Source organism: Pteropus vampyrus, unplaced genomic scaffold, assembly GCF_000151845.1.
Source record: "Pteropus vampyrus isolate Shadow unplaced genomic scaffold, Pvam_2.0 Scaffold390, whole genome shotgun sequence".
Taxonomy (NCBI): domain Eukaryota; kingdom Metazoa; phylum Chordata; class Mammalia; order Chiroptera; family Pteropodidae; genus Pteropus; species Pteropus vampyrus.
The window spans coordinates 956,748-971,889 of NW_011889171.1; the positions used below are offsets into that span (position 1 = coordinate 956,748).

The 15,142-nt window shown below is 34.3% G+C and overlaps 1 protein-coding gene across 4 annotated transcripts in view; it reads right to left on the reverse strand.

The window, feature by feature from the left end:
• Nucleotides 1-15,142, reverse strand: part of KLHL13 (kelch like family member 13) — a 234,813-nt gene that overhangs the window by 63,520 nt on the left and 156,151 nt on the right. For all 4 annotated transcript variants that reach the window (XM_023523324.1, XM_011380182.2, XM_011380181.2 and 1 more), the window contains one exon: nt 12,739-12,880. In XM_023523324.1, the coding sequence (XP_023379092.1) occupies nt 12,739-12,880 (142 nt within the window). The remainder of the gene's footprint in view (nt 1-12,738; nt 12,881-15,142) is intronic.

Genomic DNA, 15,142 nt, shown 5'->3' on the forward strand with positions numbered 1-15,142 from the left:
AATTATGCTTTCAAACTAGAGATCAATTGCAAAAGAAATCAGGAAGAACCACAAACACATGAAGATTCAACAACATGCTACTGAAGAATATCTGAGTCAGAGAAGAAATAAAAAGAGAGATCAAGAGATACATAGAAAAGAATGATGATGATAGTACAACATATCAAAACTTTTGGGACACTGCAAAAGCGGTCATAAGAGGAAAGTTCATATCATTACAGGCCTATCTCTAAAAACAAGAATGAGTCCAAATAAACAACCTAATATTTCATCTTAAAAAAAAACTAGAAAAGAAAGAACAAATGAGGCCTAAATTCAGCAGAAGGAAAGAAATAATCCAAATTAGAGCAGAAATAAATGAAATTGAAAACAAAAAAAGAAAAAGAAAAAGAAAAAAAGAAATATAACAGAGAGCTGGTTCTTTGAGAAGATTAATAAAATTAAAAAAAAAAAAAACCTGGCTAGACTCACTAAAGAAAAAAGAGAAAGGATACAGATAAACAAAATCAAGGATGAAAGAGGGGAAATTACGACTGACATCGCAGAAATACAAAGGGTCATGCAAGAATACTATTAAAAATTATATAATAATAAATTTAATAATTTAGAAGAAATGAACCAGTACTTATAAAAATACAATCTTCCTAGACTGAATCAAGAAGACCTAAAAAATCTAAATAGACCAATCAGCAATATGGAAATTGAAACAATCATCAAAAACCTACCAAAACGTAAAAATCCAGGACCAGATGGATTCACTAGGGAATTCCACCAAACATTCAAAGATTAAATACCTATTCTACTCAAACTCTTGCAAAAAATCAAAGAGGAGGCAATACTGCCCAAATGATTTTATGAGGCCAATATTACTGTGATACCAAAACCTGGTAAAGATAACAGAAAAAAAGAAAACTACAGACCAATATCTCTCATGCAAAATTCCCTCATAAGATACTAGTGAACTGAATATAGCAACATATTAAAAAGATTATACACCAAGATCAACTGGGCTTCATCTCAGGGAAGTGATGTTTCAACATACGCAAATCGATTAATATGATACACCACATAAACAAATTAAAAAATAAGAATCATATGATCAAATCAATAGATGCAGAAAAAGCCTTCAACAAGATACAGCATCGATTTATGATCAAAACACTTAAGAAAATCGGTATAGAATGAAAGTACCTTAACATAATAAAGGCTATATATGACAAACACTCAGCCAACATTTTATTTAATGGTGAAAAATGAATACCCTTCCCTCTAAGATCAGGAGCAACGCAAGGCTGCCCACTATCGCTACTGCTATTCAATGTAACACTGGAGGTCCTGGCAAGTGCAATCAGGCAAGAGAAAGATATAAAAAGCATCCAAATAGGAAACGAAGTAGTCAAACTGTCACTATTTGTGAATGACATGATTCTCTATATAGAAAGTTCTAAAGACTCCATAAGAACACTACTAGAAACAATAATCAAATACAATAAAGGTTCTGGATACAAAATCAATGTTCAAAAATCCATAGCGTTACTATACTCTAATGATGAAGTGTCAGAAAAAGAAGTAGAAAAAATAATTCCTTTTGCAATTGTTACAAAAAGAATAAAATACCTAGGAATAAATCTAACAAAACATGTGAAGGACCTATATAATTAAAACTACAAGACCCTATTAAAAGAAATCGAAGAAGACACAAAGAAATGGGAAGATATTCTGTGTTCTTGGATTGGAAGAATCAACATAGTTAAAATGACCATATTGCCTAAAGCATTATACAGATTTAATGCAATCCCTATCAAAATCCCATCGGCATTTTTTAAAGAAATAGAACAAACTATCATCAGATTTGTATGGAAGCACAAAAGACCCCAAATTGCCAAAGCCATCCTGAGAAAAAAGAATGAGGCTGGAGGCGTCACTCTGCCCGACTTCAAATTATACTACAAAAAGACAATAATCAAAATGGCATGGTATGGGCAGCAAAAGAGACACACAGAGCAGTGGAACAGAATCAAGAGTCCAGAAGTAAACCCATATTCATATGGGCAAATAATTTTCGACAAAAAAGGCAAAAACATTCTGTGGAGAATGGTGCTGGGAAAATTGGATGGCCGTCTGCAAAAGAATGAAATTAGACTATTGTCTATCACCACACACCGAAATTAACTCAAAATGGATTAAGGAACTGAATATAAGATCTGATACAATAAAATGCATAGAAGAAAACATAGGAACGAAACTCAAGGACCTTGGACTTAAAGAGAATTTTATTAAATTGACCTCAAAGGAAAGAGAAGTAAAAGTGAAAGTAAATGAATGGGACTTCATCAAACTAAAAAGCTTCTGTTCAGCTAAAGAAACCATCAGCAAGGTACAGAGACAACCATCAGAATGAGAAAATATATTTGCAAGTAACGCCTCCAGTAAGGGCCTAATATCCAAAATATAGAAAGAACTCATATGACTCAATAACAACAACAACAAAAACAAACGATCCAATCAACAAATGGGCAGAGGACCTGAACAGACACTTCTCCCTAGAGGACATACAAGTGGCCTACAAACATATGAAAAGATGCTCAATATTGCTATTAGGGAAATGCAAATCAAAACTACAATGAGATACCATCTCACACCTGTTAGAATACCTATAATCAACAGGACAAGTAATAAATGTTGGAGAGGATGCAGAGAAAAAGGAACCCTCATACTCTACTGGTGGGACTGCTAATTGGTACAGTCACTATGGAAATCAGTATGGAGGTTCCTTATAAAACTAAGAATTATTCTAATATATGATCCAGCAATTCCACTACTAGGTATTTACCCCAAAGACTTGAAAACCCATATCCAAAAAGATATTTGTACACCGATGCTCATAGCATCATTATTCATGGTGGCCAGGACATGGAAGCAACTGAAGTGTCCTACAATAGATTATTGGCTAAAGAAGCTGTAGTACATATATAGAATGAAATATTACTCAGTCATAAGAAGAGATGAAGTGCTGCCATTTGCGACATCATGGATGGACCTCGAGATAATCATGCTAAGCGAAATAAACCAGACTGAAAAAGTTGAAAATCACATGATATCACTTATCTGTGGGATATAAACCAAAAGCAACAAATAAACAGGACAAACAGAGACTCATGGACATGGACAATGGACTAGTGGTTACCAGAGGGTAGGGCGTGGGGGAGGATGTTTGAGGTAGTTGGGGTAAAGGAGGTCAAATATAGGGGGCTAGGGGTGAACTGGGTAAAGAAGATTAAATGTTCGGTAGCTGAAGGAAACTGGACTTTGGGTTGTAATCACACAATAGAATATATAGATGTCAAATTATAATGTACACCTAAAAATTATATAATTGTATTAACCAATGTTACCCCAATAAACTTAATTTAAAATAATAATATTTAATAAATAAATAAAAGCTGAATTAAAAAATTAATAGAAGACAAGGTAGCAGAAAATGCCCAATCAGAACAGTAAAAGAAAAAAAAAATCCAAAAAGATGACAGTAGTTTAAGCGACTTCTGGGACAACATCAAGTGTTCCAACATTCACATTATAGGGGACCAGAAGGAAAAGAGGGAGCAAGGAATTAAAATACTATTTCAAGAAATAATGACAGAAACCTTTCCTAACCTGGGGAAGGAAATATACTTCCATGCCCAGGAAGTACAAACAGTCCCAAACAAGATGAACTCAAAGAGGCCCACACCAAGACACATCATAATTAAAATGCCAAATGTAAAAGACAAAGAAAGAATCTTAAAAGTAGCAAGAGAAAAGCAGTTAATTACCTACAAGGGAGCTCCCATAAGGCTGTAAGCTTATTTTTCAAGAGAAACTTTGCAGGCCAGAAGGGTTGGCATAAAATATTCAAAGTGATGAAAAGCAAGGATCTACAACTAAGATTACTCTATCCCTCAAGGTTACCACTTAAAATTGAAGCAAAGATAGTTTCTCTCTCTCTCTCTCTCTCTCTCTCTCTCTCTCTCTCTCTCTCTCTCTCTCTCACACACACCACAAGCTAAAAGAGTTCATTAACACCAAACTAGTTGGAGGGACTTCTTAGAGAAGAAAGGGAAAAAAGGTCAAAAATATGAAAAATAAAATGGCAATAACTAAATATCTGTCAACGATTACTTTGAATGTGAATGAATTAAATGTTCTAATCAAAAGACGTGGTAGATGAATGGATAAGAAAACAAGATCCTTACATAGGCTACCTATAAGAGACCCACTTCAGATCAAAAGACACATACAGACTGAAAATAAAGGAATGGAAAAATATATTTCATGAAAATTGAAATTAAAAATAAAATCTGGGATAGCAACACTTATATCAGACAATATAGACTTTAAAACAAAGGCATGGCAAGAGACAAAGAAGGGCCCAATAATCCCACTTCTGGATATTTACCTGAAGAAATCCAAAACATTCTTTGAAGGGACATGTACATCCTTATATTCATTGCAGCATCATTTACAATAGCCAAGATATGGAGGCAACCTGGGTGTCCGTCAATGGATGAATTAATAAAGAAGAGGTGGTACATAAATACAATGAAATATTTTGTAGCCATAAAAAAATAATGAAATCTTGTCATCTGCAGTAACATGGATAGATCTAGAGGGTATTGTGCTGAGTAGACTAAATCACACAGAGAAAGACAAATCCCATATGATTTCACTTATGTATAGAATCTAAAGAACAAAATAAACAAACAAAAGAAAAAGAAGCTCATAGATACAGAGAACATTTTGATGTTTGCCAGATGGGTTGGGGGTTCTGGGGTGGGTGAAAAAGGGGAAGAGATTAAAAAGAACAAACTGGTAATTACAAAAACAGTCATGGGAATGAAAAGTAGCATAAAGAATATAGTCATCAGTATAACTATGTAATAACTATGTATGGTGTCAGTTGAGTACTAGATTTATCAGGGTGATCACTTCATAATTTACATAAATGTCAAATTACTATGCTGTACACCTGAAACTAATATAATATTGTATGCCAAGTGTAATTTTAAAATAGATGGGTTAAAGGGGTCAAATATGTTGTGACAGAAATCCAACTATGGAAGGTGAAATTTTAAAAAAATTAATAAAAAATAAAAAAATAAATCTATATATATATATTTTAAATAGTGGCATATTCATACAATGGAATATTATTCAGTCATAGAAAGGACAGAAGTACTGATGCAATGTACAACATGGCTGAACCTTTAAAACATGCTAAGCAAAAGAAACCAGTCACAGAAGACTGCGCATTGTATAATTTATATGAAATGTTTAGAATAAACAAACTATAGAGACAGCAAGTAGATTAATGGTTGCCTAGGATTGGGGGTAAGTGGGGAGTGACTGCGAATGGATACAAGGTTTCTTTTCGAGGGGATGATAATTTCTTCAAGAGATTGTGACAATATTTGCAAAACTATGAGTATATTAAAAACCATTGAGTTGCACACTTTATTTTTTAATTGTATAATTTAAATGGATGAATATATGATATTTAAATTGTATCTCCATAAAGCTGTTATTTTTAATCAATGAAGGTATGAGGAAGGGTATGATTCAATGAATTATAGAATAGAATAGTAAGAGAAAGATGTTGACGACCTGGGATAATAGAATAAAGTCAAAGGATGGAAGTTTTTCATGAGAAGTAACCACAGCTGGAGTAGTAGGAAAAGAGTGAGGGAAATGAAGCAATTATGGTTTTTTACCAGTTACTACTTTAGCAAACCCTGGTTAATTATCTTTACTTGAGTAAAAGTCATTTGCACTGCTAATTTCCTCATAGATTCTCCTGGGATTTGTTCAATGTTCTAGGAATCCAAGCCTATTTGGAATCAAAATTCTTTCTAGACACTTTCTTTGCTGGCCTAGTTTGTTAAAGCCCATTTAATAGAGTCAACTAATCTGTTAAAGCAGATCAAGTCCACCAGATGAATGCTTTATTTGGGACACCCATCACTTCTGATTAGCTACATTTTCTGTGACACCTTCCCTGTTTGACTCAAATGGAAGAAAAGTAAATGGATATTTATTATGCACTTTATTTTCCTATAAATTGCCAGAATTAATCCTCACATCTTTTACCCATATTATGGATAAGGAAGTTGGCCCAGAGGGGATAATTGACTTTCCCAAAGTCACAGAACTAGCTTATAAGCAGTAAAACTAGGATTCCAGTTTTGGCCTAAATCTATGTCCTTCCCATTATAGTTAAGCAGTGGGTAATACTGCAGAGTGAGACTTCTCAAAACAGCCTTTCCCCATGGATCTGTTCCCCTGACAGCTACATTTGATGCCTTCAAAGCTGGAGTTTGTGTGATTGCTAATTTTAAAACAATGATAGCATTTAACACATTACACACTTCTCTAGCTTGTTCCCTTGACAACCACATACCTAAGATTAGATACAAAAAAAAAGGTCTCTGTTGGTACTTGTACTTAAAAATTATTTATGAGAACATAATTTTTAATAGACTTTTTTAAAAAGCATACATAGTTTTTCAAAAACGATATAGAGTGGTAGCTCTACACTACCACAGAAAATGTTAAAACATTTAAAAATCAGTTTAGGAAAAATCATCTTCACTTAATACAAACTTTCACATCACTGTTCTTACCACCAGCCTGGACCAACAATGGCTGAACTAAAATGTTACAAAGCTAGGGGTTCTAAGACACAGCTACATTTATTTTGTCAATCATTATTTTTTTTTGTAAAAATAAAAGTATAACTCCAAAACTTCACCTTTATTTTTTAAGTAGAGTAAGTAATAGCTCGGAGGTAGCAAATTAATCCAGAGTAATGGCTGTCATCACTTTAGGGGGTATTTGAGAAGCTGATAAATAACAAGGACCTTCTCCCTGCAAACTACATGATTGCACATACATAATTTTGCATTTAATTTCAGAGGTGAAGAGATTTGTTGACTCCCAAAAGCTTACCCATGTATCCAGCATAAAGAGACCTGACCATGGAGACTAGATAAAGATTTATTCATGCATCTGTTCATGCTAAGGGAACCACATTTGTCTGTCCTACCCAATAAAGAAATAAAGCTCAATGCAGGCTTAAAATAATCATAACAGAAATAACAAGAGTAATACAATATCAATATTTTATAGCGTTTTTTCATACAGAAGAAAATAAATTCAGACAAGAAAAAGAATTTACATATTGGTGTAGAATTTTCCACAAGAATACTAGTGAAAAACTTCTTTTAAAATTTTACATTGTTTGTGGAACAACATAAAAAATGTTATCCAATGTGTAAAATGAGTAGAAAAATGGAATATCTTTAGGTCATTATAAGTCATTATTGGGAATTTTCAAATAGCTTCTTAATGACATAGAAAGGGATTGTACTTTCCCTTTTTATATTCAAATATATAAACAGAAGAGAAAAATGAAGACAACCTTGAAAAATAGTAATTTAAGAAATTGCAAGCCCATTATCTGAGCATTTATATTTTACAATTTGGTGAAAACCAGGAGAGCAGACAAATAGTTGGGGAGCCATGAGAAAACATTACAGATGACACTTGTCTTCATTCCAAGAGAATAGAGGTTTTGTCAAAAGCAGACAATCTTAAAAATTAAGATAGATACAGTGAATATAAATGTTGCAAAACAAATTACTCCTGTGCATGAATCCTATCCTCAACGGTCATAATTGGTCATCCTACCTTTCTTTCCCTAGCTTTATTGAAGTATAATAGACAATTAGTTGCTCATAATTACATTGTACAATCCAGTGAGATTGTTTTTTCAATTATAGTTGGCGTACAATAATATATATTAGTTTCAATTGTACAGCATAGTGATTAGAAATCTATATGACTCACAAAGTGGTCACCCCACTATATCAATGACCCCTTTTCCCCCTTACATATTTTTACAACATTGTTGACTATTTTCCTTATGCTACACTTTATATCTACATGACTATTTTGTATCTATTCATTTGTACTTCTTAATTCCTTTGCCTTTTTTCACTGTCTCCCTCAAATCCCTCCAAACCTTTCTCATGATCTAGTAGCCTTCAAAATATTCTCTGTATCTATGAGTTTGTTTCCTTTTTTGTTGTTGTTGTTTATTTTGTTCTCTAGATTCCACATGTCCGTGAAATCAAATGGTATATGTCTTTCTCTCTCTGACTTACTTCATTCAGCGCAATACCCTCTAGGTCCACTGAGGCAATATCTTTTTCTATCCCCTTCCTTTGTGTGTGTCTTTGAATCTGAAGTGAGTCTCTTATAGGCAGCATATGTAGGGGTCTTGTTTTCTTATCCATTCAGCTTCACTATCTTTTGGCTGGATCACTTATTGTTTCCATTTGAGATATTTGTTGATAGGAATGTAGTTATTATCATTCTTTATCCATGTTTTTGATTCATGACTTTTCTTCTTAAAGAAGTCCCTCCAACAATTCCTGTAATACTGGCTTGGTGGTGATGTATTCCTTTAGTTTATTTTTGTCTGAGAAGCTCTTTATCTGTCCTTCGACTCTAAATTATAGCTTTGCTGGATAAAGTATTCTTGGTTGTAGATCCTGGGTTTTCAACACTTTGAATAATTTGGCCAAGCCCTTCTGTCCTACAGTTTCTTTTGAGAAATCGGCTGCCAGTCTTACGAGAGCTCCCTTGTAAGTGACTAATTGCTTTTCTCTTGCTTCTTTTAAAATTCTCTCCTTGTATTTAACCTTTGGCATTTTAATAATGATGTGTCTTGGTGTGGGCCTCTTTGGGCTCCTCTTTCTTGGGACTCTCTGAACTTCTTGGGTTTGTTGTCTATTTCCTTCACCAGGGTAGGGAAGTTTTCCATCATTATTTCTTCAAATAAATATTCAGCTTCTTGTTCTCCCTCTTTAGCTATCCCTATAACATGGATGTTTTTATCCTTAATCGTGTCCCATACACTCCCTAAATTATTATTATAGTCTTGGTTACTTTTTTCTTGCTGTTCTGACTGGGTGTCCTTGGCTTCCACATCCTCTATATCGGTGGTTTGATTCTCTTCTTCATCCACTCTGTTGATTCTCTCTAATATACTCTTCATTTCAGATAATGTTACTCATTTCTCACTGGTTCCTTTTTTATAATTTCCATTTCATTTTTATGTTTATCTCTTTGCAAAAGTTCTCATTGAATTCATCTACACTTCCCCTAAGTTCATTGAGTATCTTTATAACTAGTGTTTTGAACTCTGCATCTGTTAGATTTCTTGACTCCATTTTTTCCTGGATCTCTGTTCTGTTCTCTCATGGTTTCTGCTTCTTTGTCTTCCCATTTTGGCTGCCTTTCTGTGTCTGTTTCTATGTACTAAGCAAAGCTCCTACGTCTCCTGATCCTATTAGCACAGTTTTGTTTGGTAGGTGTCCAGTGGCACAGTCCTGAGAGGGGTTCAGCTTCAGACCAAGTTTAGCCCCACCGTGTGCTCCTCTGGGGCCACCTGTTAAGATTCAACAAGCAATCCACAGATGCTGTATTTATAGTTGCCTCAAGAAGCCTCACCAGAAACTGAGATCAGCTGACACCAGTGTCTTGGCGCTGCTCAGCAAGTTGCATCGGACTCACCAAGGACACAACTGGATGTGGCTTGGGTGGGGCCACGAGTTAGGAGAAGCAGAGTTTCAGGGAATCCTCTGGGTCGAGTGACCTCTGTTATCCAGTTCAATGACATCTCAGCTATGGTGGCATTGTGTCCGTACACTGGGAGGGGAGTGGGTTCAAAAGAGGAACAGTGCATACCACCGGCACTTCTATACAGAGCGAGTCTCCCCTCAGCCCTCACTCCGACAACTCAGTGTTTCCCTATAAGTCCCTGGTGTCCCCTGAGCAGCTGACCCAGGTCTGGTACCTGGAGCAAGCAGGTCCGTCACCTCAAGACCCAGTTACAGACACAGCCCCTTTAAGAAGAGTCTGCAGCTGCCGTAGCCTCTGTTCCGCTCAGCTGATGGGAACCAGGCAGGCTCATGTCTTTGCCTCCTCCTACCTCCTCCCAGTGCAGGGTGATTTCTTATTTCTCTCTCTAGTTGTAAGTCTTCTGTTCATCTAGACTCCCAGGAGACTCTGCTTGCTGTTTGCTCCGTGTTTCCGTCTCAACATTGATGTGGTTGCAAGAGGGTAGAACGAAGCTTCTATCATCTATGTCATTTTGCCTCGTACTCAACCATTATTTATTTTTAATTACACAGGTTATACGCAAAAATATTTCCATTGTAAAAAAATTAAACAGTGCATGGTTATACAGAGCGCAAAGTCTTAAGACATCATTCATCAGCCTCCCTAATGTTTTCAGACCTTTTGTTGTATATTTACATTCATGTATATGTATGCATATTGTGTATTTTCGTCTATAAATATATGGGATTATACAATACCTATCACCTTGTTACTTTTTTAACAGCTTTACTGAGATGTAACATACTACACAATTCACCCATTAAAACGGTTCAATTCAGTGGTTTTTAGTATATTTACAGATAATATGCTTAATCATCTCCACAATAATTTTTAGGATATTTTCATTACTTGAAAAAGGAACCCTGTACCCTTTAGCTATCACCTGTGTATCCTTGCATTTTCTCCAGCTGTAAGCAACCACTAGTCTACCTTCTGTCTGTATAGATTTCCCTATTCTGGGCATTTCAAATTAATAGAATCATATAATATGTGGTATTTTGCGACTAACTCCTTAAATGTAGCGTAATATTTTCAAGCTTCATCTATGTTGTAACATGTCTCAGTACTTCATTCCTTTATATAGCTGAATAATATCCCATTGTATGGCTATACCACATTTGTCCTCTTTATTCATTTAATATATTCTTTCCATTCAATACATATAGATCTATCTCACTCTTTTTAATGATTGTACAGTATTACATAGTTGATGCAACATAATTTATGTAGCCATCTCCCTATGGATGGATATTTACCCTATTTACATTGTTTCCCCATTATAACATTAACTTATCTCTACATGATATAAAGGGAGAAAGGAAGAGGTCATCTCTCTTGGTGGAAGAAGGAACTTGCCTATAGAACAGTGGTTCTAAAAGTATGTTCCCTGGGCCTGCAGCATCACCTGGGAACTTGTTAGAAATGCACATTTCTAGGCCCCACTCCCAGTTTTTGATTCAGAAACTCTGGGGTGGGGCCCAGTGCTCATTGTTTTAATAGCCCTCCTCTTTGTGATACAAACTAAAATATGTGGACCACTGATCTAAATCTTTTTCATGCACTGCAGTAGGTTTCATTATTTGGATTAAAGTACATTAAAAAAATTAGCGGGACCACAAAAATTGGCTTTAACACATGACTATGGTCATGAATAGAGAAGAATTATAGTGGAGGAGTATGTGGGTCTCTATTTTTTTTAGAGAGAGTGCTTCAATATAACAAAAAAACCTCTTCCTCTCATGCTTTTCCTATCTGTTTGACTCCTCATTTTCTCCTCCCTTGACCTTAAAAAACAACAATTAAACCATTTACATAGAATTTAGATGCTAGAAGATGTAAAGCTTTTCCTTCCTGACCGTCATATTTCTGTCAATGATACCCACAGGACAATGAACCATAAAACCCAGCTCCCATTAGAAACTGAAACATTGGGAAAATACAATTTCATTGAATCACACAGATGGGAACTAGAAGGGAATTTAGAGATCTCCTTAGTCAAGAGTCATAAGAAAAATGAAACCCAGATAAAGCGCATGACACAGCAAGGTTACACAGCAAGGATAAGCTTCTTCTCTCACTATGCTATATACTATACTGTACTATACTAATGCACTATACACTCTAAACTACTTTACTATAATGATTCTTGACTAGGGATATGCATGAAATTCACCTGGGGAGATTTGTTTGAAAAATGTATTTTCTAATCTTACTAAGCAGAGAACATTGATAGAATTTAACTATCTCTAGGAGACATTTATGAGTATCTAGCATCATATTGTTCTCTAATTTAGCAATGCTCACAGAGATCAAGGAGATTCCACAAGTGTCAGAAGTACTTGGACTCATTTCTACACTAAATACCTCAACATTGCAGTTTTTTGTGTTTTTTTGGGGGGGTGCTTTCTATTGTTTTTCTGCCCTATCCTTTGATGTGAGTTATTAGTTCTTACATCTATTAGTGTGTTTGTATCCAGCAGTCCTCACCCTCACTCTCTCCACTACTAGCACCAATGTGAGTTGAAACACTAAATAAATACAATCTTTAGAATCATGATAAAGGTGATAGTAAAATAGGTTGCAAATGAGGAACTAGAAAATTGAGTGTAGGAATTTTGTGATATTTATGTTAGCTGAGACATAATGGGAAAGTTTACGTTGCCAGATATAACATTCTCTAAGAAACTGGCATAACCACAAGATCTCCTTTACAGACAAATAAAATGAAGAATGAACTCTGGGGAATTTTTTAACATCATGAAAGTACGCAGTTTTCTCTTCAAGTGTTTGTTGTTTTTTTAAATTAATAAACTTTATTTTTTTAGAGAAGTTTTAGGATCACAGCAAACTTGAGCAGAAAATACAGAAAGTTTCTCTATATTCCTTGTCCCCAAACAAACACAACTTCTCCCACTATCCACGCCACTATCCCATACCACATCCCACACCATAAATAAAAACTCTGGGTGGTTTCTAAAGCCATGTAAATACTACAAAAGGGACAACTTAGATTACCTGTAACACCACAGAACTATGGGTATTGCTGGTAAAGATGCGTGTGGCTCCTGCCTTGGAAGATTGCAAATGGGATGAGAGGCCCATTTCACTGCTTCCAAGGGACAATTTCATGTGATGATCTTCCTCTTCCACGAGAGATCTGAAAATATTTTGAAATCAGAAGGAAAAGCAAATTAAAAGTTATCATTAATTCACGATAATGAGATTATTTAGAGAAATAATCAGTCACTAGTGTCAATCATCTGACTGAATATACTGAATTCTCTTTCACTGTATTTTAGGCTCATATCATTTTATATTTTATATATACATGTATAAATATATATGTATATATGTAATATATATGCATATATAAATGTTTTTCAAACATTTACTTCAAGTTTAGATATTTATGTTTCTAATTACATATTATTTGCGTGAAGCTATTCATTCAATAAGTGTGTCTCCAATAAAGATAAGTGAGACCTGAGAAATCAAAAGCTGGTTCAAAACCATAATCACAGAGGGTTTTTTTTTTAGTGCCAAAGTAATTGCTTTCGGTATTTCACTATGTAGATAACAATATGATCAAATTGTGTTATTCGCAGTTAAAATTAATTTGGGATGCTTATTTTTAGAAAGATAAAAATAATATCTGTCATTTACTCAGCAATCACTATGTATCAAGTACTTGCCAAGAAATTTACACACATGACCTCATATAATCCTTAAAACAATCCAGTGCAATAGGTACTATTATTATGTCCTTTTTATTCAGGGTAGGAAAAATGAGCCACAGAGGGTTAAAAATAATTTACCTAAAGTCAAAAAGTTATTAAAGTGGTTGGGCCAGTATTTGAATATAAGTTTAGTCTGATTCCAAATTCCAATGACCCCATTAATAAAAGTCAAAATTAACTGTGATATATTACAACATTATTTCCTCTTGTATTATCATAGTTCTAATTAACCCCAACTGAACAAAAAAAATTTTACATGTGAAATAATTTCATTTTCTAGAAGTATCTCTCACTTAGTAGTTTGGGATTATTTAGCTAAATACTTACAGTCTGGTGGCATTTCTATCTTTTCAAAGAAATAAATAATAAAAATAATAAATACAAGCTATGACCACATATACTATATCAGTAATTTTTAGGTACCATAAAAGAGATTGGAGAACCTGTATTCAACAGATCAGTTAGTTCCATAGAGAACATGTCAAAATATTTAATAGTTAAAGGGCCTCAGTTTGGTTACACTATAACCGTCATGGTACAACTTTTCATTATTCCTTAGACTAGTCAACCTGCATTTCCTCAGGTATAAATTGTTAAAATTGTCTCTGAATGATCTGCCTAAGAGCAGGAAGCCCATGGCTCTGAATGGGTTTGTGTATTCCTGATGTAGACTGCTGAAATGGACATTAGAAAAGAAGGAGAAAGACTGGATTTTCAAGTACTAGAACTCTGTATTTTTTCTATTTATCTGTAACTTCTTAAATGATGAATCATTTGCTTTTCTAACGCTGGTCTATCAAATATCATAAAGATTTCACTTTTTTCCCTATTATACCTATAATGGAAGTTGATCAATTTTAACAGTAAAAAAAAGTTTCATGACTGTACCATACATTAATAAAGATCCCGCTTTTTAAATTCTGACAGCAACTAGCAATAATTAGCAAAACTTCTAGCCTTGAGGGTGATATCCATTTTTCTTAATGATATTAGAGCCACAGTTTAACCAAAAATAAATTAATAATGTAGGACTATGTTTTACTCAACTTTCATGGATGTTTAATAAAAAGAATAATTTAAGTAAGATTTTAAAAAGCATAAAAAATGAATATAGCATTCCACATTTTCAGAAATAGCTTTAAAAGAATTAAATTATATACATGATGTATAGCATTCACACACACTTTTAAACAGCTTTTGCAAACAGACATTTAAAATTACAGAATCAATTAGAAAAGTGTGTAATAGATTGATGGCGATTGGTATCCCTCATCAGAAAATTCCAATTCATCTAGAATTATTAAAATAATTTTAATGGGGTATTCAAGCAGAATGTTTTCTTATTTTCTTTATTCCTTGCACAGAACCTGGCACATGAGAGGTTTAATGTATGTCATCTGAATGAATACAGAATCTCATTTCTATGGATCATTCTAAAGACATTTCTTTATCATGCAGTGTTTTAAATGACTATCAATTATCATTTTTATAGAACCACAGATAGCATCCAGGACAGGAATAAAGCTGAAACCACACTACTCTATGACATATTCTGGAAATCACTTTAAAAATAAACTAGAGATAACAACTTGTTTACTTGCCATTTGTCTCTTGCTCTTAAACTTGAAAAGCAGAATGTGAAAATGCAGCCTCTTCTTGGCAAAATATGGCTGGCTTTCTAA